The 25,247-nt window shown below is 41.2% G+C and overlaps 1 protein-coding gene across 1 annotated transcript; it reads left to right on the top strand.

Annotated features, from left to right (window-relative positions):
* The first annotated feature begins 875 nt into the window (after positions 1–875).
* On the top strand, positions 876–21,958 carry LOC134454834 (complement C1q subcomponent subunit C-like). The gene is made up of 5 exons (XM_063205993.1): positions 876–902; positions 18,931–19,075; positions 20,100–20,240; positions 20,934–21,019; positions 21,617–21,958. The coding sequence occupies exons 1-5, from the start codon at positions 876–878 to the stop codon at positions 21,956–21,958; spliced, it is 741 nt and encodes a 246-aa protein (XP_063062063.1).
* Positions 21,959–25,247: the final 3,289 nt, after the last annotated feature.

The raw sequence follows: 25,247 nt of genomic DNA, 5'->3' as shown, positions 1-25,247 counted from the left end.
CTTATGGTCCGAATGTGTCCCATTTTAGAGATAATGCTGGACTGACCATTTACTGTCTTTGTGCTGTGTCTGTTCAATACAGTATAACGCTGTATGTGTTGTGTTTTGTTGTGTCTGACTATGCTTTATGTAATGCAAATGTCCCCACATCTTCATGACATTCTGTGTTACCCAATGCTGCTGTATTTCCATGCCGAAGCACCATACTGGTGGTCATATTGCTTGTTTGTGCACCATTCTGTCATTCTGTCGTATTTTCATTTCTATTTTCTTAACACTGTCTTGTTCAAAAACAGCTTGAAAGTTTCAGCCATTAAAACTTTTATAACTGAGAACTTAAAGTTGTCTCTCTGTATCTGCTTGTAGTCACACATTGTGGTTGTGCACCATGCTATTTTGCTGTAAGTCAGTTTTACAATCGTGTCCATAGGGGTGAAATGTGTGCGTAACTGTGAGTAATGGTATACTAATATCTTAACTCTGTTGTTAAGTTTATTCTACTGTAATGGATTGAAAACAGAGGAAGAGAGAGAGAAAGAAGGGGGGGGGGGGGTATTTACTTACTTTCAAATGAATTCATCTAGCTGTTCTATTCTTTTTTAGTGCATTTATGACAACAAAACATTGACCTGCAACCTAATTGATGTTATCTGGCACAGGAGTGCATTTCTCGAAACCATAGTTGCTAACTTCATTAGCTACTTTGTTGTTTTCACTGCAAATTCCCATTGGCAACTACCGAAGTTGCTAACTGCTAACAACTACGCTTTCCAGAACCCCTGATTTGACCCACACACATGAAGCTGATCACTTTAAGGGTTTCAATTAATGTTAACAAACAAACATGAACTAAATTCAAATAGCACTTTCATACCATGTGGCTCATTACCTCCGCCAAGGAGGTAATGTTTTCGGTCGCGTTGGTTTGTCTGTCTGTCTGTTTGTCAGCAGCATAACTCAAAAACTAATCAACATTTTTGGATGAAACTTTGTGGGTTTGTTGATAATGACCCTAGGAACAAGTGATTAAATTCTGGTGGTGATCCGGATCACGAACCGGAACCAGGATTTAAAAAAAAAGATTCTGTCAGCAGGATAACTCAAAAAACTAATCAACTGATTTGGACGAAACTTTGTGGAGCTGTTAGTAATGACCCAAGGAACAAGTGATTACATTCTAGTGGCGATCCGGATCACGAACCGGAACCAGGACTTTTTACCTGTAAAAGATTCTTCACTATATACGCCCCCTGGTGACCAGAAATTGAATTGCGGGAACAGCACAAAAACAAGGCAGAAAGACTTAGGGTGTAACATGGTCAAATGTATCAAGCAGTTTCCTTGGCGGAGGTCTGCGCTCTCTGAATACTTCTAGTTAAAAAATGTTTTCCTGGAAAGCGTCTTGTTTACCACTATTCACACAGGAGGTGTGGGATACCAAAAATGAACAGAATAGTTAACATTTCTTGTCTCATTCACAACTGCTTGTTGACCCTTACGCAAGTGAATTCACATCCTTGTGTTTTGTTTCCAAAAGAAATCAGGTTTGTAGGTGAGACCAAATCATGCACAAAATTATAGGAGGTGCTCTGAAATGGCTGTTCATGAAATTTCTCATGGCATGTCACACACCAGTACTGCCCTATAAAGCAAAAAGGCAGCAACTGCATTGTAGTTGAAAATGACTTACTAGGACTTTAATGATATATATATCAAAGTCTAAAGTTAAACAACATGATTGATCTGCACAAAAGGTGGCAATATAAAGTAACAAAACTGCCACATGTCAATAATCTCCCCAAAACTACTAAGACTAGACTGTAAAGTAATTTTACCCACTTTGGAGCGCTGCACAGTGAGCCTTTTCGCTTTGTTGGGCAGCAGGGTAGCGAGGCAGCCAGGTGAGCCTGCAAGATGCCAAGGGTACAGGTCTTTTCGTCGAATGGATTGTTGAGAGGGGACCATTCGAACAAAACGTTGGACCATTCGTATAAGGCAGGGGATCTTTCGTCGAGGACGTTCCGTCTACCGCAAAAGCCTACGAAACGTCCTTAAAATTGAACTAAAGATCCTTAGGTTTGAACTAAACGTCCCTTCAGCCTGCCTATATTAGAAATGTAAATCAGCTTTTTTAATGCTCATTTTTATTTAAATATGTAAATCAGCTGTTTATAACGCTCATTTTGGTCAGTTTTGTTTTTTGTTGATTAAAACATGTAAATCAGCTGTTTTTTTGCTGTTTTTAGATGTGCTTTATAAATAAAATGTACTTACTCATTTTAATTGGTATGTTGTTGTTTTTTTACGTTTATGCCGTTACATTTTTTGACAATTTACGTTTGCGCCTTACATTTTTTGACAATTATCTAGGTTACTTTCTACGCCTTACATTTCTGGAACAATATTTGAGAAGCTTTTTTTTCACTTTTACTCCGTTACTTTACTCCGTTACATTTTTTGACAAATATCTGTAGGCCTATGTTACTTTCTACTCCTTACATTTCTGGAACAGTATTTGAGTAGCCCCATCTGCGGGCAGAGAGGCGGGACCAAGCACAGCCTTGTCGCTTTGAATCAGGGCAGCGTGCGTCTAGAAGTCTTGACCACTGAGCACATTTGGTTGTCATGCAGCGAGTTTTCTGACTTTCCGGTAACTTTTTAGATGAAAGCTTCTAGCTACCGTCTTCTGGGGGTCTGGAATATACCTATGTGTGGAGAGTAGGCCTATAGCTTCACTATTCAAATGAAATGCAAAGCACCAGCAACAAGAGAAAGCTGTCTGCCGACACTTTGATGTTTCTGATTCTGAATGACAACAAATAGTTCGCGCATGACCAGAAAAGATACAACAGTGTTGGAAAACATAGCCTACAGAATGCACCCATGTTAAATCCATGCTACGGTTTAAAGAGAGAGAGAGAGAGAGAGAGAGAGAGAGAGAGAGAGAGAGAGAGAGAGAGAGAGAGAGAGAACGTCCCTTCAGGCTGCTATATTTTTTTGTTGGAAATTGTCCTCCAATCCCTTCAAGCCTTCAGGCTGCCTATTTTGTAAATGTTTCAAAATGTAAATCAGCTGTTTTTAACGCTCATTCCAACGTTTTTTGTTGATTAAAAAATGTAATTCAGCTATTTTTCACGCTCATTTTAACTGTAAAGGCAATAGTCTTGAGCAATTATTTTATTTGTATTAGGCCTCTTTATTAAATAAGCTGGTAGCTACCTATTTTGGCCTCGTTATTAAATAAGCTAACTGCCTATTTTGTTTTAGGTTTCGTTAGAATTCCTCCGTAGTTCTACTTGTCAGACATAGCCTAGAACTACTTGTAATTTGCACTATTGGTGGAATCGTTTTACGCAAACAAAATAAACACACGAGAAATCCCCAACACATATCCTCAGCACAATATTGCAACACACACTTTGCACAATGATATTGAATGAGTCCAATGTTCTTGCAACACTTTTCCCCTGCCCACATCAACATGAATGGAACATTCTTCCTAGCGTGCGCTCTCGCTTGAAGGTGATTGCGATGTGGGTTTGAAAGTCAGTTTTCACTTCGCGACTCTAGAGCAAATCAGCTGGTACTGCGCCGCTTGCTTGCTGGTCAATAAACGTTGAACTGAACCGTTTTGTGTGCGTGTATGCATGCGTAAAGCCTACCAACGTCTGCCCATGCCACGCGATGCATCCAACACCAAATAATAAAGAGTAGGCTACATCAGAGCAGTGAGTCTTTAAATTCAGTGAAATGGTGAGAAGGTTTTTTTTTTTATTATTTATTTTTTTAAGTGGTTGCAACCATGCATGTTTTCTGTGGAAAACATCAGGTCCTCATGGCGACGCCAGGCTTGCTGAAAACAGTGACAAACACATTTAGAATACACATTTCTTAATGGGAAGTTGTTAAGAACAAAGTGTTCGCTAATGGGCATGAAGTCTTGTCATGCAAATGACCTGCCGTGTTCAGTGGAAGCCATCCCCCCTCCCGCATAGACAAGGCAACCCTTTCAACAGGGCCACACAGAGTGGACAGTGGAATGCTGCTTGAAATAAGTCGATAATGAATAAAATATTACGCGCAACGTCTACAAGAAAAGTAATGGCTATTATTACCATTGCGCGTAAAGATGAGGAAGGGATGGATAGATGGATGGATGCTGTCCTATGGAAGGGGCCGTCAAACAGTCTTCATGACATCTTCATTTAAGTCGTTAAATAAGTACTTGTCAACAAAATCATGCCCCCGAAATCCGCCTACATTAAAGGCAATAACCAACTGTCGGTCTACATATCACTGAAGCATAATCGCTCCCAAATGACTTCAGGCCGGTGAATGGTGAGCGCGATGCAATTAATTTTTCTGATTCCATTCCACAGTTATTATTTTAAAAAGCCACGGCTTTAGGTCCAACAGACTTCAGGTTCCAGAATCGCAGAGGTTCTCCCTTCAAAAAGCAGGTCCACGACACCACCAAGTGAGCCCACAGTTAGCCTTATTACCAGTGGTGTAGTCTACGTAGAACGCGGGTATACGGAGTATACCCACTTCTAAATTTCAGGGATTTCAGTATGCCCACTTCAAATTGATTGACCCATTGTTTTGAATAGCACAAATATATACAGTATACCCACTACAAAAATTCTGAAATATACAGTATACCCACTTCAAAAAAGTAGACTACACCGCTGATTATTACCCACACCATCCGAGAGGATGATAACCTGGTTCTCACGCAGATGTATATTCAGGAAGTGTAACGAAGATGCACGAAGCACTGAGGGTCTGCGCGAGTAGAGGATGATGCAGCTATAGATGAACCAAAATACAGTTAGCTTGGGGATCCCAGATCTTCTGTAGACGTGCCTAAATGCCAGAGCGATCTGAAAGCTTTCGCCATCCCTGAAGCAGTCAGTGGATAGCTAAATGATTTTGCCCGATACAGTTGGTTGGAGTGCAATATTAAATTGCGGAGGGCGTGAGCGTTATGTGCCTAAAATTATTATGGACACGAAATGATAAAAAGGCCGCACATGTAGGCGACGAGTATGGATTTCAACCCTTTCATTCGTACGTTGCTCCTAAAATAAATATAGTACATCCCATAGAGAAGACCATGCGTAAACGATAACGCGCGCGCAGACACAGACAGTACAGACGCGGTAGTTTTAAAAACAAGTTTGAAGATTTTGATGCAGCTGATACCCATCATGAACGCTCCATAAAGAAGCCCAGTCGCTAGCATAACTAACACGAAATGGATTAAACAACATCACATTATGATCTTTAGGGGAGATTTCTCATTGAGAATGCCAGTATGGAGATGCCTGTAAACGGTGTGTTCTATTTGGTGGAGGAGTAGCATTATTTGCGGAGAGAGTAACACGCCGACTGACTACCAACTCGGACTGCTACCAAGTGTGAATTGTGTATTTCGTTTGGAGTTGTGAAACGCTGGGACGCTCGGAACAGGTCAGGTACCGTGAAGACATTTCCTTTACTTTCTGATTGTCTGGACCGGTAAGCTGACTGCTGCTCGTGCTAACTGTGATTACCCACGTCACATTCACACACACAGACACACACACAGACACAGACACACACACACACACACACACACACACGCGCGCGCCTCTTCCAGCCAGCCCTGTCTGTACCCCTCTTCCCATCCTTTTCTTTTCTCCTTTGTTTTGGTTAAGCCGGTCGGCCTTTTGGGTTTGTGAAAACTTCTGCTACTAGCCAGAATGGCTGTGTTTTGCCTTCCTTGCGTTGGAGGCTGTCCTTGTTGTTTCCCAATTTCGGGATATAAATTGAACACTAAATAACGTTTCAAACGCAGCCCAACTGGTGGATTGGTTTTCTGTTTGTTAGTTTCAACATTTCCTTAATAATATTTTGTAGCCCTAAACACCAGAGCCACCGTTACAGCAATACATGTTTTCAAGAATTGGCAACACTTCCAGTCAATGTTTGAAAAGGAGTTCGCCGAGGAATGGACTCTGATGAGATAATTGATGTATATTTAAAGCCAATATACATCCCTTTGAATTCAGTTGCAGCGCAAATATAGCAACAAATAAGTTAGGTTGGGTTTGCCAATCATGATTCATTCGTAATAGTATGCGTAATAGTATGGCACCGTGATAGTAGGCCGATCCGTGCAAACATGCTATGATGTGTTTACTCTGAGTTAAAAAAAAATAAAAAAAATAAAAAAAAATAAGGAACACCTGTATTTTCTTGGGAACACCTAGATTTTCTTTTCTAGCTACGCCACTGGGCTACAACATAGAATACAAACCCCAACTCCGATGAAGTTGGGACGTTTGGTAAACAGTGAATAAAATCAAAATGCTATCATTTTCAAAACATTCAATCTATTCATTAGATGGAGAATAGTGAAAAGACAACATATTAAGTGTTAAAACCGAGAAAAAATATTGTTTTGGGGGACATATGTACTCATTTCTAATTTGATAAATCCAACACGTCTCAAAAGAGTTGGGACGGGGATCAGTGAAATTTAGTAAACATCCAAATAAGATAAAACAACAAAGAAGAACATTTCAAAATGAATTGTACTGACGGACAATATAGGTGTCCAGGTATAAGATCATCACAGAGAGGCTGAGTCACTCAGAATTAAAGATGCAAAGGGAATAATTACCATAGTTATTACATACGTTTTTGAATTCCCTTTGATTTACCACGATTGAGTGTATATAAGACATATTTTTGTTACTAAAATCATTGTATAGGTTCATGACATCATGAAATATATATTGGCTGTAGTCTCACTCTAATTCCTGGAGTGCTAGAGCTATTGAAAATTGACCATATTAAGAATGCTTAATGCTTGCAAATGATACAGGGGTGTAACTTTCTCCTAAGCACCTGAGCTCACTTGAAATAGACCCAGAAGACATGGGAAACTGTCCTTTGCTTACAGAAGTCAGCAGAAGTTGTAGAAGTCCATTCTTTTTGACAATAACAGAGCATTGCACATCCTGTGCTACAGTAAAAATGGACCATCCAACTTGTGTTAGTGCTAGCTTCAAAAGTCAGCCTCCATGATGGCATGAGGGTGCAGTAGTGCATTGGTTAAGATGTTCTCACTCATCTGTAGAGTTAAATACAGTGCTGAATGGTATAAATGGGTTTTAAACAGCATGAAAAGCCACTCATGCATTATATTTTGAAGGGAGATCTTCGATTACTGCCACATAGTAAGGTCAAATTGCATTCTCTACTATGTTTTAACAGTTTGGCTCCATCATAAGGACCAGCAGGTGATAAAATTGTGGGTTTTGGTCAAGACCTGTCACACTGTAAGCACTACAGAAAGGAAAACATTGCAAAACATGACAAGGAATACACCCACCATTTAAGCTGGTGAAATCATGTCCAAGATAGGAATTAACACTGTTTTTTATATAAAATCATCTAATCGGTTAATGTATTTAACTGTTAAGTGTTGTCTTTTGTTTTGTTTTTAGTCTTCCTCGACATTTGCTGCCATTTATTGTCCCCGTCCCAACTCTTTTGAGACGTGTTGGATTTATCAAATTAGAAATGAGTACATATGTCCCCCAAAACAATATTTTTTCTCAGTTTTAACACTTAATATGTTGTCTTTTCACTATTCTCCATCTAATGAATAGATTGAATGTTTTGAAAATGATAGCATTTTGATTTTATTCACTGTTTACCAAACGTCCCAACTTCATCGGAGTTGGGGTTTGTATGTACACACATATAGGGGATTACCACCCAGATTTGGTGCAATTTGAGGACAAATTTCAATTGACTTTAAATCACTTATTTCCCGGGATTCCCGGGATACGGTTTGTTTTTTCCTGGGATTTGATTCATTTGCATTTTCAGTCCTTTATGTGCATTATGCCCAGCTTTTATTGAATACAGCGCAGGTTTTGAAGTTCACCAAACGAGCATCAACTTTGTGCAAGTCATTAAAACTCTTTTTTTACCAGCACTGACCTGTACACTGTTTCATTTATTAACTAATTGCCTTCTCGTTTCACATGTGATAAATAAAGTGCTTGCATTGACACGCTGTTGTTTTAATTTCGCATTTCTTTCATGTCCACTTAGTATGCTTTATCCAATTATCCATGGATGCAGGATCATTCACTGGACTTGACACTATTGTAAGAGGTGAAATTTAGACCACGATTCAGGAACGACAGACAACAGGAGTAAATGTTATGGTAGTTTTATTTTTACAATTTCATAAAATACAATTAGGAGGGAAAACCACCACAATATCCATGCAGCCAGCAGCGTCTGTAAACTGCTATCGTCTTTGAATAAATGAATAAATAATCACAATCTGGAGACACTCGGACGATAGTAGCCTACAAAAGTTAAGTTAAGTTACACACTCAGCCACTGCTGCCGGACGTTGGCTCGTCAATTACTTAATTCAACTATAACACGCGCAATAGCCTACCCAAATGCAACTTACCCACAGTTCCCAAAGCGACCGGCCGCACGCAATGGATACAGTCCACGTCCCGGCACGACAGCTTGTAGCAGACAGCTCAGCAGCCCTGCCCCACCCCAGCGTGTAGCGCACAAGTCTACACTATTGTCCGAGTGTTGTTATTTCAAGAAAGCAAACTGTCACTGCCCGCCGGCCGCTGTCGTGACATCTTTTATTAACAGTAGTATTTTTTTAACAAGTGAGGAGTTCGTTGATAGTTTCCTTAAGGGTGAAGTAGCCTACTCTTTAGGCTAGCGTTGCCTCCTCCAGCCAACCATCCGGCGCACAGATCAGATAGAAATGGTCCTGTTATGAACCCGAGTTTAGTAGATATCGCGCAGTGAACGAGGCAGCCTGCAAACAGTTTGAAGCGCAATGTGGCTGTAACAAGTTAGAAAGTAGCCAAACTCTGTTGCTTGTTAACCTTTTTAAATTATGTGCGTAATGGTGGGGTGACGTCCGCGCCAATGTCTTATCCGGAGCGTATCGCTCGGTGCGTAATTCCAAGAGCAGTATAATTAAAAAGAAGAGAAGGAAGATGATGGGCTAGACCCGGAACGTTTGTCCCCTGTCTGTCGGTTTTATTTACTTTTTTCGGCTTTGTTTAATACAGCTTTTGATTCTGCATTCAGCTCCAGTGTGCGACTCCTTTCTTTCTTTTTATATTATGAGCGTTCCACGAACTATCTTTCTTTGCGCACGCTATAAAATGGCAATAAACCTGTTACTATAAACTACTGGTTAACTATGTATTCTATGCTTTCTAATGTTGGTAAAGGCGGGATAAGCGGGATAATGTATTGTCCACACGTGACTACGGAAATATATTTCCTTCGGAGCGGAATAACAGCTCTCTGCCTTCGGCATCGGGGGTCTTATTTGTCCCGTAGGGCAATATTTTCTTATAGTCACGTGTGGACAATACATTATCCCTTACCTTTAAATTACTGTTGTAAGCCTACATTTTAAAACATTTCGTCGATATTGTAGCGGTGCAACCGACTGTTTTAAGTTATGAGATGGGCGCCAGCTAGGCAACAATAAGACTGCCTTTACCTTTCCAAAAATGAATACAAATCAGTGACCAACACATTAGAAATAACTCAGATCAACACAACGAATATCTTTTCTTATTTTTAGTAGTGCACTTTTGCAAAACCCTTGTTTGCAGACTTGTGCGCTTGGTCTCAATTTGGAACAGCTCACATCAATGTCTGGCTTAGCATTCTTGCGAATGATGATCTTCTCGGCGCACACTTCATGGTTCCCTCTCTCTTGCTCTCTCGGCTTGTTGCTTCCTGACAGTCTCACCCGCCATTTGAAATTAACTCCATTTTATAGACAGATGTAGTGCACAGGGGGTAACTCTGCTATCTCACTCCGGAGGAGGCAGAAGCAGTCCGTTACGATATAGTATATTTATAAAATAGGCTATAAAATAGGCCTAATGATAAAAAAAGCAGCCTGAACTAAAATGAAAAAATAAAAAATAAAAATAGAGACGCATGCACGCACTTTCTACATGGTTCGATTTTTGTTTTCATTGCATTGTGGTGGTAGGCACACAAGTTTGATAAAATATAAAAATAATTGGCTAATAAAATAGGCAGACTAAACTAAAAGTCTGCCCAGTTACACGAAAGGTCTGCATGGGTTGAACGTAACGTCCTTAGGTCTTCTACGAAAAATCCTCAGGTACTGCACGAAACGCCCCATGCCTTCTACGAATGGTCCAACGTTTTGTTCGAATGGTCCCCTCTCAACAATTCATTAGACGAATCGTCTCGAATTCGATGCCAAGAGGCAGAAGAGGAGCTGATTGGTATTCAATATCTTCAAGCATGTCACAACCAGGCACCCCAACTAGCAGGGCTGTCTGCCATACAGGGCATTTTCCCGGTGGGCCAACAGTCCTCAGAGGCCAATGCTGTTGCTATTGATGTTGTTTTTGTTGTTTTGGCCCGGTGTTTGACCCACATTAGTGGGGTAGGTCCATTGTTCCATTGTCAGGACAGTTGAGATATGAAAGTGGCTTGTGGATGTGTTAGAGGGTCCAGTCTACATATGTAAAAAATGTCCAGGTCATTTTTTGAGCCCGTTCCAGCCCTGCCAACTAGGCACTTACCTAGCGAGCCCAGCAGCTGACATTACGGAGTGAGACCTATCGGACCTCAGCCAAATAATCACCTATTCCTTGCAAATGCCCAGTCAATAACTTGCCATTAAAACAATTCAATTCCTCTCTGTCTGAGTTTTTCTGGCTGCATTACGTAATAATATATGACTTTTAGAAAGGTGATTGCTGAAATTTCAATGCAGTAAAGGATAATGGGTTGTTTGTTTTTGTCATTTCGAAAATGTGCATGCTTTTCTTGTTTTGTCTATCATTACATCATTTCGTCAACTACATATGATTTTAAAAAAATGTTGAATTATTGAAGATAGCACCACAATATATTGTAAATGCTTTTTTTTTTTTTTTTTTTTACTTTTTTATCCTGTGCTTACAGTATGTCCTCATCATGTTGTGTTTGTTTACATCAGTGGTTCTCGACCTTTTTTGAACAAACACCCCCTTGGCCTCTTCACAAGCCTCCTAACGACCCCATGGCCTCATCACAAGCCTCCTAACGCCCCCATGGCCTCATCACAAGCCTCCTAACGCCCCCATGGCCCCATCATAAGCCTCCTAACGCCCCCATGGCCTCATCACAAGCCTCCTAACGCCCCCATGGCCTCATCACAAGCCTCCTAACGCCCCCATGGCCCCATCATAAGCCTCCTAACGCCCCCATGGCCTCATCATAAGTCTGACAACGCCCCTCTTAGTTTAAAAAAAAATAATGGACTGACCCCCCCCAGGAGCGACCAAAGCGAATGGAGTGACGGAAGTCATTATTTTTCTATGGAGGGCACGCGAGTCGACCAGCGCAACCTGAGCAAATTCACCAGGGGCGAAGCGAACTGAGCGACCAGAGCGAATTTTTACGATTTAAGTCAAGCTAATCTTATGGTAATGAGCTATGACGCGGTTCGGCGTATACCAATTGGAATGTTCGTATCAACGAATGTCCCAGGCTGTCAATCCAGAGCCGTTATGTGATTAGCTAAACCAAACAGGTCAATGTCACGTCCAGAGCGAATACAGCAAATTCAAGGCAAAACTTATTTTGCTACCACTGCTACCAGGCAGCGTAGTTCACTCCTGGTCTGAACGCGACATAATTGACATAAAAAAATCAGACCTGTAGGTGACACTGACACCGACTGTTGATACGATTCTATTGTAATGCCACTGATTGTAATCCAAACAGGCATTTCCTCTCTGTGTTTTCTACCGTCTACTATTTCATTGCTAAATTACTGTCCTGACCTGCCAGCCTAGAGGAAAGGAGAGCGATAGCAGAGCTTTCTCCCCTCCATTATTGTAGCTTCTCCATTTCTCGTCGTTTTGTTATGATTCCTGTCTTTCTTGATGCCATCTTTCTCATTTCGCATTATTATTTTTTCCCACAAAACGTAGTCCTCTCCCCTTTCCACCATAGGCACATTGCCAGATATGCGTCTGTTTTGTTTGTGATCTCTCTGATATTTCCCCCAACAATAGCAGCAGCAACAACCCAATTGGATTTGATTTTGAACTGTCAAAGGACACCGGTCTGGCAGGGCGCAAAATATGTTGTGTGTGTGTGTGTGTTGGGGGTGCTCTTTGTACTTATACTTTGCTAATTTATCAGCTCATTTCTATTAAGGCGGTGGTGCGGGTTAACCACCACTGATGATTAACAGCTACTTAAAGCACTCAATATATGTATAGGCTACATTTGTAAAAAAAAGAGTACTAGATAAAAACTTTTATAAACACTTTTTAACACAGAAAATGATTAACTAATTATCAAAAAAGTTAAAATGTTTCTGAATGAGTAAGAAATGCTATGTTAACACACCAGACACAGCAGAACCACAGCAGTCCTGTGAGTCTGTCCTCCAAAGAGCAAAACAGATGAAACTCCTGGATATATAGAAGAGTCTAGCAGGCGAATACAACCTCATCCAGTAGGAGCAGATTCCCACTCCACTATGAAGCAGTCGGTTGGTTCTTACTCAATTACAAACATTTGTTAATGTTTTGTTAATAATTAGTCCATTAATACATGCTAATAAAATGTTAATAAAGCTTTTTTAAGATAACAATGTTCTGAAGTTACCCATTTTCCTTGATGTATATTTCGGTAACACTTTATAATAAGTACCCCTTTTTAGGCATTACTTAAGGGTTAGTTAAGCCTTATTTTACCATTAGTTAACCCTTAGTGAATCACGAGTTAATCATTATGTAAGCATTATTTCTCATTTCCTAACTATTATCTACTACCGTTAGTAAATGGTTAGTGTGTGCTGATATAACGGTTCGCTAAGCAAAGTTAAACCTTAGTTAAGCCTTATTTTTAACATTAATTAACCCTTTGTGAATCACGAGTAAGTCCTTATGTATGTGTTATTTCATCATAAGCAATGCTTATCAAGTCATTTGTTAACGTTTTGGAAAGCTTGGAAAGGTTTTCACTTTAAAAGTTCCCCAGATATGCGCAAGTAGTGAGTTGTAACTTTTTGTTAATGCATAAGCAATGCCTAACAAATCATTTGTTAACGATTTGTAAAGCATGGAAAGGTTTTCACTTTAGATCAGTTCCCCAGATATAATTAAGTAATGAGTTGTAACTCCTTGATAATGCATAAGCAATGCTTAACAAGTCATTTGTTAACGTTTTGGAAAGCATGGAAAGGTTTTCACTTTAAAAGTTCCCCAGATATGCGCAAGTAGTGAGTTGTTACTTCTTGTTAATGCATAAGCAATGCCTAACAAATCATTTGTTAACGTTTTGTAAAGCATGGAAAGGTTTTCACTTTAGATCAGTTCCCCAGATATACTTAAGTAATGAGTTGTAACTCCTTGATAATGCATAAGCAATGCTTAACAAGTCATTTGTTAACGTTTTGGAAAGCATGGAAAGGTTTTCACTTTAAAAGTTCCCCAGATATGCGCAAGTAGTGAGTTGTAACTTCTTATTAATGCATAAGCAATGCCTAACAAATCATTTGTTAACGTTTTGTAAAGCATGGAAAGGTTTTCACTTTAGATCAGTTCCCCAGATATACTTAAGTAATGAGTTGTAACTCCTTGATAATGCATAAGCAATGCTTAACAAGTCATTTGTTAACGTTTTGGAAAGCATGGAAAGGTTTTCACTTCAAAAGTTCCCCAGATATGCGCAAGTAGTGAGTTGTAACTTCTTGATAATGCATAAGAAATGCCCAACAAATCATTTGTTAACATTTTTCGTAAAGCATGGAAAGGTTTTCACTTTAGATCAGTTCCTCAGATATACTTAAGTAATGAGTTGTAACTCCTTGATAATGCGTAAGCAATGCTTAACAAGTCATTTGTTAACGTTTTGGAAAGCATGGAAAGGTTTTCAATTTGAAAGTTCCCCATATATGCGCAAGTAGTGAGTTGTAACTTCTTGTTAATGCATAAGCAATGCCTAACAAATCATTTGTTAACGTGTTGTAAAGCCATAACAGGTTTTCACTTTAGATCAGTTCCCCAGATATACTTAAGTAATGGTTCGTAATTCCTTGATAATGCATAAGCAACGCTTAACAAGTCATTTGTTAATGTCCAGAAACATCCATGAGGGGCAGTCACATGAGCCTCAACTTAGGCCTAGGCCTACTGTTTGCCATGCTACCAGTCATCACACACTAACCATTACAAAAGGGTTAAATAAGACTTCACTGATGCTAAAGCAAGAGTTTACAAACCGTTACCATACATGCCTAATAGTACTTGTTAATGGATAGGTGGTAGGAGACAACAAAGAGATAATGTTTTTTTCATAAATAAAGGTGGGTTATCAGACATTTTAATGATGGTTTACTAATGCTTATCAGAAGGTTAAATCACCATAGACGAATGATTAATTAACAGTACTTAATAATTTCACAGAAATACATAATGACTGACTCGTGATTCACTAAGGGTTAATAAATGTTAAAAATAAGGCTTAACTTAGGTTTAACTTTGCTTAGCGAACCATTACATCAGCACACTCTAACCATTTACTAATGGTAGTAGATAATAGTTAAGAAATGAGGAATAACACATACATAACGACTAACTCGTTATTTACTAAGGGTTAACTATTGTTAAAATAAGGCTTATTTAAGGCTTAACTTTGCTTAGCGAACCGTTATATCAGCACACACTAACCATTTACTAACGGTAGTAGATAATAGTTAGGAAATGAGAAATACTGCTTACATAATGATTAACTCGTGATTCACTAAGGGTTAACTAATGGTAAAATAAGGCTTAACTAACCCTTAAGTAATGCCTAAAAAGGGGTACTTATTATAAAGTGTTACCTATATTTCTCCTCTGGCACATCACAAAAATGTTAAATTCTTGGCCTTATCTAACCACCTGAAAAATGAAAATATAGTCTGCACACCAAGCCCCCGTTTCTCTTATTTTGATGTGACGAAACGTGTTTTTTTCTTTGTTATACTTATCTGTCCTCCTGCCAGACAATAGGTCCTACAGTACCTGGTCCCCCAACGGACCCTTCCCTGCCCACCTGAGCCCATCCAGGTGCTGAAGACTCAGAAGGCCCGCCAGGTGAATGACATTTTACCTTTTTTCACACGGAGCTGAAAAGAGACCAAAAAGGGTTGGCATCTGCGCCTTAACATTGAATCGTGTGTTGCTTGGTGCGACTGCTCACCAAAAGTAGCGATACTGAGACAGTCAAAAAAGATGAGGCGCACACAAGGCTTTCAAGTTCAAAATGTGTATTGTGGCCGACAAGTTAAGCTGGAGCCAGCTTTTTCCGATGACTTCTTTTGTAACTTGTCGGCTACAATACACATTTTGAACTTGAAAGCCTTGTGTGTGCCTCATCTTTTTTGACTTTCTTAGTTTCACATGGAGCTGCCCAGAGTGCCAACTCACTTGTCTCACATGATGACATGAATTGGTCACCTGCGTGGCTCTCAAGGCAGAATTAAGATGGCATGGGGGCCCTAGGATACAGGTTTCTGTGGGCCCCCCCTCAAGGCAAATCTGTGAAAAATGTATGAAGACAGCATTATAATTACGTGCTAGGACTTAACGGATAACATGACTACCAACTGCGCTCAGCAGGACAGATTCATTTTTCAATATTGCATCTTGTTACAACTCTGCAATTTTCACTTTCCCTAGGATGCAGCCATATCCAGCCTATGGGCCTCCTGGCAGGTGGGAGCCCCTAGGCTGTAGCCATATCCAGCCTGTGGGGGCCCCTGGCAGGTAGGAGCCCCTAGGCTGCAGCCATATCCAGCCTGTGGGGGCCCCCTGGCAGGTGGGAGCCCCTAGGCTGCAGCCATATCCAGCCTGTGTGTTAATCCGGCCCTGGTGGCACTGCTCTGCCCCACCTGTGCTGGGCATGGGAAACTACCCCAGAGAAGCTGGCAAAGGGCCGGGGAATGGATGCAAAGGGGTTAGTTGTCCCGGGCCAAGGGAGAGAGGGGGCCCAGATCTGGTCCTTCATACATTGTATACACTGAGTGGGGGGGCTTTCATATTAGTTTAGCCCCTAGGCTGCAGGCATAGTGTGTTAATCCGGCCCTGGTGGCACTGCTCTGCCCCACCTGTGCTGGGCTGCGTTGCCAAACAAACAAATCCGTGACACCCAGGAGGCGCGGAGCGAGGTGGGGCCCAGGCTGAGATTAAAGGGGGTGAGCCAACAGCCCACAGCAGCAATACAGTAGCAGCGGTATCACCAGCTACGCAGACAGACAGACAGACAGGCGGAGATCGATCGGCCTCACTCCACACGCGCCAAGATGATGAGAGGTAAATGTTTTAAAGGGTAAATGTAGAAGGTAAATGTAAAGGTAAATGTAAAAGGTTGAGTAGATTCCATAGGACAGAGACGCATCTTGTCACCAGGCTAGGCAGGCAGCCGCTTGGGGCCCCGAAGCCTAAAGTGAATAACAGGTAAGACTTTACAGTTTTTCTCGATTGGTTTTGTACATTTCTCACAACAGAATAATCATTCTCAAAACTTCTTGTTCAATTGTGACTTCCTGCCGTTAACTGTGCACATGGTAAAATACGTTTTTCATAGTTTTCAGCATTTAGCAAATGCTTTCGTCCACCGTGCAATGGTTGTGTACAATTCTCAGCTTTATCGTACATTATCAATTGCTTTTGTCATATCACTCAAAAAGCTTTGTCACTGAATGCATGAAACTATCGCACCCCCCAAAACATTTAGGCCCTAGGTCATAGTTTAAGTCTTGACATGCAAAATGATTTACCAAGCTGTCATAATGTGATAAGCACTGTATAATTTCCATTGGATTTTTGTCTATAAATGTGATCTGAATTGGTAAATTGCTCGCAGGTAAATATTGACTCTCTCTAATCAAAGGCAGTATAAGGGATAGAGAAAATAGGCATACAATACAACAGTAGGCACTGTACTGCATTATATTACTCTTTGCCTCATGTGGCCTTTATAAATATGCTCCACGCAAAATTACAATATTTCCCTATAATTTCACAAGACAGTAAGTGCACTTTATACAGTATCAGTGTATTGTTTCAAATTTATTTTGCTTTACAGTTCTAGATTTTTTTTCACATGGGCTTGCAAGACAAGTAAAAAGGGATGGTAGAGGGCGCATTTTGACACCTCAACCAGAGTTTGCTATTTTTCCTATTTTGCAATGAGAAAACCTATCAATAAATAGGTCATAGTCTAAATGTATATCTAGGACAATCTTATCTGATCAATGTAATATAAAGTCGAATTTACAACATTTCCCATCCAATCTAAACAACATTTTGCTTCAGAAAAGATCATCAAGAGTGTACTATTCAATTGACAACATGACAAATCGATTTGACTAGCTTGTCCATACACGGACTACACTATGACACAATGACTAACCATTCTGCTGGCACTGATACGTTCATTGACACAAAAACGTGGGTTTTGAGCAAGAGACTGGGTTTTGCAGGTCATCCACTGTGTTTTGCCATTTGTTAAAGCTGTTTTGAGAATGAATATTATGTTTTGCAAATTGCGAGAGAGATTCGAGAAATGTACAAAACCAATTGAGAAATACTGTAAACTACAGTAGTGGCTATTTGTTGACAATGTTCATTCTTTTGAATTTAAGCTTGGGGCCACAGCTTACCCTATATCGCCTCTGCGGACAGCTTTTGTTTTGTAATGCGATTTTGTGTCATTATTGACCAGGGTTGCGTTTCCCAAAAACCCTTAAGTAGTACTTAAGCCTGAGTAGTACTTAAGTATGAGAGGCCGTCTAGGCAATATACCACATTACCAAAAGTTTATGCATACAATCATTTTACAGGTCTACATATAATATTTTTTTCTCGCACATGCAAATAAAATGGTTGTGCCAAGTGCATGTGTGAGGTAAAATAGTGTATGTGTAAACTTTTAGTGATGATGTGAGACCTATTTCTGATATATTGCTTAGGCGGCCTCTCATACTTAAGTACTACTTAGGCCTAAGTACTACTTAAGAGTTTTTGGGAAACGCAGCAGGACAGTGTGGAAGTGACAGGAGGCAAGTGAGAGAGGGAGAGAGAGAGAGAGAGAGAGAGAGAGAGAGAGAGAGAGAGAGAGAGATGAGAGAGAGATGAGAGAGGGTTGGGAAATGCTTGTTTGGTTGTGACATCTGTCTTGTGGCCAATGTGCCATTGTAATGTGAGTGGGCCATATTACTTTTCCCCAACTTTTTCGTTGATGGTCATTTCAGATTCAAAAGGCAATGAATTTTTTGTTTAAGTAATATCCTCTGTATTTTATGTCCTACTGGCGTGACACTGCTACCCTCCTCACTTGGTTGAATGGTGCAGGAGTTGTGCGAGGAAAAGACCGGATAGACAGATGTTTCTTGAATTATTAGATTAGATAGATAGATAGATAGATAGATAGATAGATAGATAGATAGATAGATAGATAGATAGATAGATAGATAGATAGATAGATAGATAGATATGGTGAGAAAGAAGTCTACACTTCTGCTGCTATGTAAAAAATAAAAAAAAATAAAAAGTTGAAAAGAAGAACCTGAGTGCTATCCACTTTCTCACCTTCTAAGTTATTCAACTGGAGACGCACCACACGGAAGAGCGCGGTGTATCTGAACTACTAGATAGATAGATATGAAAAGAAAACCTAAGCCCCTTGTGTCAAATGTGATAGCCAACTCAAAGCAAAGTGTGTGTGGTAGGTGTATGTAGCAGGAGTGTGTATACAATTCAGATACTGTGCATACCAGCATGACATAGAGGAATGAGTCTACATTATTAATTATATGCACTACATTAATTACATAAGTGTATATCTACATTAATTACGTCATGCCATTGTTTTGTGTTTTTCTTGGCAGTTGTTGTAATGATGTGCATGCTGGGAACAGCTCTTGCTCAGACCTATTCATGGGACGCACCCGGTGAGAAGCCTGACGATCGCACAGACAATGGTAAGGGTGCTCCATATTCAAACTCTATATTCAAACTTCAAAAGAAAGCTCAAATCCATCCTTTTCACCCTTGCTTTTCAACAATAGTGCTGCCTGATATTGACAATTATTTTTTGGCACTGGCAATTTTTTGAAAGAATATATTTACTTTATTTTTTCTGACTTTTTAAAAAATGTTTTTAAGGGGCATTTTTGTGTTTATTTTGATAGGACAGAATGACATGTGTCAGGAAGTGAGTGGGAGAGAGAGATGGGGGGGAGGATTGGCAAATGACCTGAGCTGGAATCAAGCCCGGGTCGCCAGCATAGTAACCCATGTGACCAACCACTAGGCCACGGCAGGGCCCTTTTGGGCTTTTTAGCCTATTGAGACAGGACAGCGATGACTGACACATGACATATATGGAGGAGAGAGAGGGGCTTGACTTGATCCTGGCTCCCCATGGGAAACTACCCCAGGGAAGCTGGCAAGGGACTGGGGGTAGGGGGGTCCCAGAATTAGGTCCTCCTTACATTGTATGTACTGAATGGAGTGGGGGGCCCTTCTGTGTTATTTTGTCTTGGACCCAGCCAAAGCTGTCTGTGGCCCTGGCTACCCATACATGTAATGGGTGCTGCTGTCGAGTGCAGTGTTGTGAAGTCAGCCACACTTGACTTGCTATTATCATGATTCTAACTTTGCTTTTTTCTTTGTTTTGTTCTTATTGTTCTAATTATTTGGACCATGTTAACATGTGTGTGTGTGTGTGTGTGTGTGTGTGTGTGTGTGTGTGTGTGTGTGTGCGTGCGTGCGTGCGTGCGTGTGTGTGTGCATGTGCGTGTGTGTATGTGTGTGTGTGTTTGCGCGTGCGTGCATATGTGTGTGAGTGTACGTGTATGTACGTGCGTGCATATGTGTGTGCGTGTATGTGGATGTACGCGCATGTGTGTGTGTGTGTGTGTGTGTGTGTGTGTGTGTGTGTGTGTGTGTGTGTGTGTGTGTGTGTGTGTGTGTGTGCGCGCGCGCGCGTGTGTGTGTCTACAGCCTGCACACTGGACACCGGCTCGTGCAGCTGTTGTGTGATGGTGAGGGAGCTCCACAGCCTCTCCATGCGCTTCAACGACACCATAGACCAGCTGGAGTCCAACCTGACCAAAGTTCAGGCTGCTGTCAATCACTTGCGAAGTGAGTTTGCTTCACGTTTCCTTTCAAGCTGCCCAGAAAACAAACTAATGCAGTTTTTAAATGTATTTATTCTTCCGCGGCAAAGTTTATATCAAACCACACTAATCATAATGTACTGTATGTATTACTGTTCACTAAGAGTGGCAGGAGCCACTTCTCCCCAGGTGCTCCACCGAAAGGTTCCGACGATCTTTTATCCCTGCAGCAATCAGACTTTTTAACAACAGCTGCTGAGGGTTTTATTGGTTTTTATGTGTTTTTATATGCTGTGGTGACTCTTTGTGTGCTTTTATGATGGACTGTCTATTGTGTATTGTTTCTTATTGCTTATTTATTGTTAGCTCTTATTTATTATATGTTTGTCTATGTGTCTGGAATGTGCTGTGTGGATGGCCAGGTGGCATTCAATTTCCCCTGTGGGGATTAATAAAGTCTCTCATCATCATCATCATCATCATCATCATCATTATTATTATATATGGTATGCATGAGTAAATGTCAAAGTAGTCAAGAAGTTGAGTTTAATTCCTTCATCTGCTTCCAGCCAGTCAGTTTGCCTTCCCTACGGCCTGGGCCTTCCTCCACCCACTGTAGCCAGGTCATATAAGGACATGCAATGCTGTGTGAGGCCCTGTGTCTCTCTCATTTTCGTTTTTTTCCTTTTATTCTTTCTTTCTTTCTTCTGTCCTCCAGAAAGCCAGATCACCTTCTCCACGGCCCTGACTAATATGCGCCGCTGTGTGGGACCCTACCGCACCGACACCATTGTCATGTACAAGGTGTGTAGTACTCATTTTTATTATAACATTACTGGATTTTGTAGGGGGGTGCTGTGGCGCAGCGCAGCGCTTTAAGCCCCCCACATTTGGGCTTTCATGCCCGCCCCATGGGGACCCCGGTTCGAGTCCGGTCGGGGTCATTTCCCAGTCCTCCCCCATCTCTCTCTCCCACTCATTTCCTGTCAGCATCCCATACTGTCCTGTCAATAAAGGCATAAAAAGCCCCTATATATATACATAACATTACTGGATTTTTATAAACTTTTCTCTTTATTTGTTAGACTTTTAAAGTATGAGTGTATGAACTAGAAGGCAAAAGTTCACAGTAAGACCCAAACTCTAGAGGAGTCATACATTAGCCTGGTTCTCACCGACGGTGAGTGTGAGTGTAGCTCCGGAGCCCCCTGGTGGAGTACATACACACAGACCGTCGGTGAGAACCAGGCTAGTCATGTGTGGGGGCAGGAATGATCTGTTTTAGAAGGATGTGTGTGTCTCCAGAGTTGGTTCAAGGGAACTCTGAAGGCTGTTATTACGTAAAATCTGCAGTGCTCACACCTGACTTGTCTGTTGCCAATATTACATTTTTCGCTTTAGGTGCTCTTAACGAACTTGGGCAGCGCCTACGACGACTCCACGGGCGTGTTCACCGCGACCTGCTCCGGCGTCTACTTCTTCTCTGTGACCGCCTTCAGCGACGCGGGTTCTCCCGGCGCCGGGCTGTCGGTCTGCGTCAAGCTGCTGCGTAACGGGATGCCCCAAGTCTCCTTGACGGAGCAGAACAACGAGGACCAGGAGGATAGCATCAGCGCGTCGCTGCTGCTGAGCCTGCGTGCTGGAGACGAGGTGTCCGTGCAGCTGCCCGCTGGATGCTTCCTGTGCGATGACGAGAACCACTACAACACCTTCACCGGGTACCTGGTCTACGCCACCGACTGATTGGTCTTGTGTGTCTTGTAAAGTGGTGGAGGAGATGCGCGCACACTAATCGACTTATAATTAATACAGCTCTTACCTGAGTGGTGAATCCCACATAGATGAGTGAATGAGGCGGAGGACAGCACGCTTCAGAATTTTCGACCCTAGGGGAATTAAGAAAAATCTGGGGTGAATTTCTCAAAACCAGTTGCTTACTACATTAGCTACTTTGTTGTTTTCAATGCATTTTTCCATTGGAAACTACCGAAGTTGCTAACAGGCTAACAACTTCTCTTTTGAGAAACTCACCCCTGAAGACTGCTGTCCTTCGCTTCATTCACTAGTCTTGTGTATCTCCGTGGTGCCTGATAGGCCAATATCTGTGGATGTTGTTTTCTGTTTTGTTTTTGTTTTAACTGCAAGCCCCAATACACTGACACACAAGTGTGCAGGAATGTACGCACACGCACATGCACACTCACCTGAAGTGTCCCAGGTTCATTTTCTTTTGTGGTTTTCTTTTAGGAGTATGTCTGCATTTTACAGTATGTTGTTCATGATGTTATGCATTTTACTCCTATGAAAATAAACATGAACGTGACTAATTTTTGTTGTTACTTCAATCATTTCCCACTTGCTCACAGCTGCCAGTGCCACCTTTAAAACCCATGTGCATGTAGGCATACAGTATGTAGAGTATCTCACAGAGAACTTTAAGTCATCACTCTCTCTCTCTGTTTTTCGGCAACACGACTTGTGTTTTTGTAAGATATGGTCAAACTTAACTTCAGTTGTAACTGTAATTAACTCGTTAAGACATGGCGTCATACATTTGCTGTTACCAGGATGGCAATGACCGAGTCATAGTGCATTAGTAAAGGCCCTGTGTTATGTTATAGTATTGTAGTACTATGGTAGTTAACTTTGCAATGACTTTGGAGCGCGCCACTGCAGGTACGGCGTGCATTAACAGGTTAAAGTCTTGCCAAAGATCCCAAAGGAACATTGCTTGATGAACAGCACTCCTCAGTGAAGAGTTGTTTTTTTAGTATCACAACTTCTGTTTGGTAGAATTCACGCACACCTCCTTTGGTCAGGTGCATAGGAGTGGAATCCCTGGGTCACCAACGTCAAGACAAGAAATCTCCCGCACACATTTGCAGAATTTACTTGCAACATTTCGGTCTACTGGACTTCTTCATGCTATTTCAAAACGTCACAAGTAAACTCTGCAAATGTGAACAGTGTGCAGGTCAGGAGCTTTCTTGTCTCACACACATCTTGCCTGTGCTCATTCAGCTGCATCATGTTGTGTGTACTCTACTCTGCCCTGTAATGAGTGATGATGCCCGCCACTATGTTTAGAGGTGTTAAACAGAGGTGTTGCTTACAAGAAAACTTTTTTTGTGGAGCTGATCAAATAAAGTTTGACCTTTACAACTACCATGTATTCTTTTTTTCTTCACCAATAGATTAACATCTTTAAAGGTGCACTGTGTAATATTTTTTTAGCACTTTCTTTCCAGAATTCATGCCGCCCGTTCACAAATGTTTCCTTTGCCATGGATACTTATGACCACCATCAAACCCTAATTATTCACTATTATATGACTGGGAAAATTGTGCTTTTCATACATGAAAATGATGAGCTTCTGCATGTCCGTTATTTTTAATTTTCAGACATTTTTCACTGAAATATTTATTATACTTCGCTCATACTAGTAGGCCTAAATATCGCTTTGTTATTTAGTAAATATTCATGAAAAGAACACATTTGGCAATAGAAGCCACTGTTCCAATTAGCAGTATAGTTGCAGTGCCTACTCTTGCCTCCATCCTACACAGTGCACCTTTGCAGTGCATTCACTTCTTAAGATGGTTACAAGTGAGGGAAAACAACACATTATCATTTAATTATAGGAAACAAGGCCCAGTTGGCATGCAACTGCTTTCAATTGTTTAATCCATCCCTGTCAATAAGCGGTCACTGTTTCAAGGATGGACGACTTTTAAAAAGATGCATAGTATATACGTGCATTTTGCTATATTATGAATAATACAATATAAGCCTAGTGTTTATGTTTTAATAAGCACATATCAAATAACTAATATAGTATGAAATGACTGTGCCCCCTTCCATAAGAAAATACAGTACTTGTCGGAGGCATTCTGTTGTTTTGTTTTTCTGCAACATGATGTATAGTAAATAATTATGGTGCATTCAACAATGATACATATTATGCAACTCCTACAGTACAACACAGCGCTAACTGTTTTTCTAACACAATGCAAACAAAATGACTAGCTGCTGGCCAGACAAAAGGATCTCAAAAGCCCTGAAACGGCCTGGATCAAACAGTAGAGCACTGCACTGCTGCGCTGAGGACCCGGGTTCGATTACAGGTCATTCACCGAACCGCCCCCATATCTCTCCTCCACTTGCTTCCTGTCTCCATCTCATACTGTCCTATCTTCTTTTTTTAAAATATGCTTTGGTTTTTTGGGGCCCTTTATTATGACAGGATAGTGTGAGAGGAAACGGGAAACGAGCTGGAGAGAGATATGGGGTAGGGCTGGGAAATGACCCCGGTCAGACTTGAGCCCAAATGTGGGGGGCTTGGCCCTACCGTGGCTGATACTCATGAACGGCGTGACGTTTTCCATGTGCGTTACGCCCATTTGTGGGGGAAAACAGGCAATGCAAGTCAATTGGTGTTATTGGGGTTTAATAAACGAAAGATAAGGACCTGTAGATAAGCGTTGTTCATGCGCAACATGCCGAAAACGTGTTGTGTTGCCGGCTGTTCAAATAATATTGCCAAACAGCCGTGACTGAAGCATGTACTGTGTTCATTTAGGGTAGCCGATGTACCATGTAAGTTGATGAGACATTTGGTTTGTTTTCAGCCATAAAGGGGCGTGACGCACATTTACGAGCAAAGTACCTGGATGACCGTTCATGAGTATATGGTAGGGCACACGTTTACCACTCGGCCGACCTGGGTTCAATTCCCAGTCTGGTTCCTTTACCGGTCCTTCCCCATCTCTCTCTCCCAGCTCATTTCCTGTATCTCCTCCACTATCCTGTCTCACAAAAACCAGAGCCATACAGTGGGAGAGTTACGCAAATGGAGGACCAGGAAATAAAGTGCAGCCCCGCCTTTCAACGAGATCAAGGTCGTGCCTAAAGCGGCTGTCTTTCCATAGACTCAACATAGAACCACCACATAAAAAGCCAAAAGTAAGGACTAACGAACTATACTGCGGAGTAATCACCACAAATATGTAAACTATCAACTGTCTCGGTAAT

This window comes from Engraulis encrasicolus, chromosome 8 (genome assembly GCF_034702125.1).
Source record: "Engraulis encrasicolus isolate BLACKSEA-1 chromosome 8, IST_EnEncr_1.0, whole genome shotgun sequence".
Classification (NCBI taxonomy): domain Eukaryota; kingdom Metazoa; phylum Chordata; class Actinopteri; order Clupeiformes; family Engraulidae; genus Engraulis; species Engraulis encrasicolus.
Note: the sequence above shows the minus strand (reverse complement) of the source record. Positions and strands in the feature narration are given on the sequence as shown.

What these genes read in the sequence shown, in the direction of transcription:
- LOC134454834 (XM_063205993.1), top strand. Translation starts at nt 876, where the DNA reads ATGTGGCTCATTACCTCCGCCAAGGAG. An exon ending in TCATTACCTCCGCCAAGGAG is followed by an intron (nt 903 to 18,930) that starts GTAATGTTTTCG and finishes TAATTACATAAG; the next exon opens with TGTATATCTACATTAATTAC. An exon ending in ACACCATTGTCATGTACAAG is followed by an intron (nt 21,020 to 21,616) that starts GTGTGTAGTACT and finishes TTTTCGCTTTAG; the next exon opens with GTGCTCTTAACGAACTTGGG.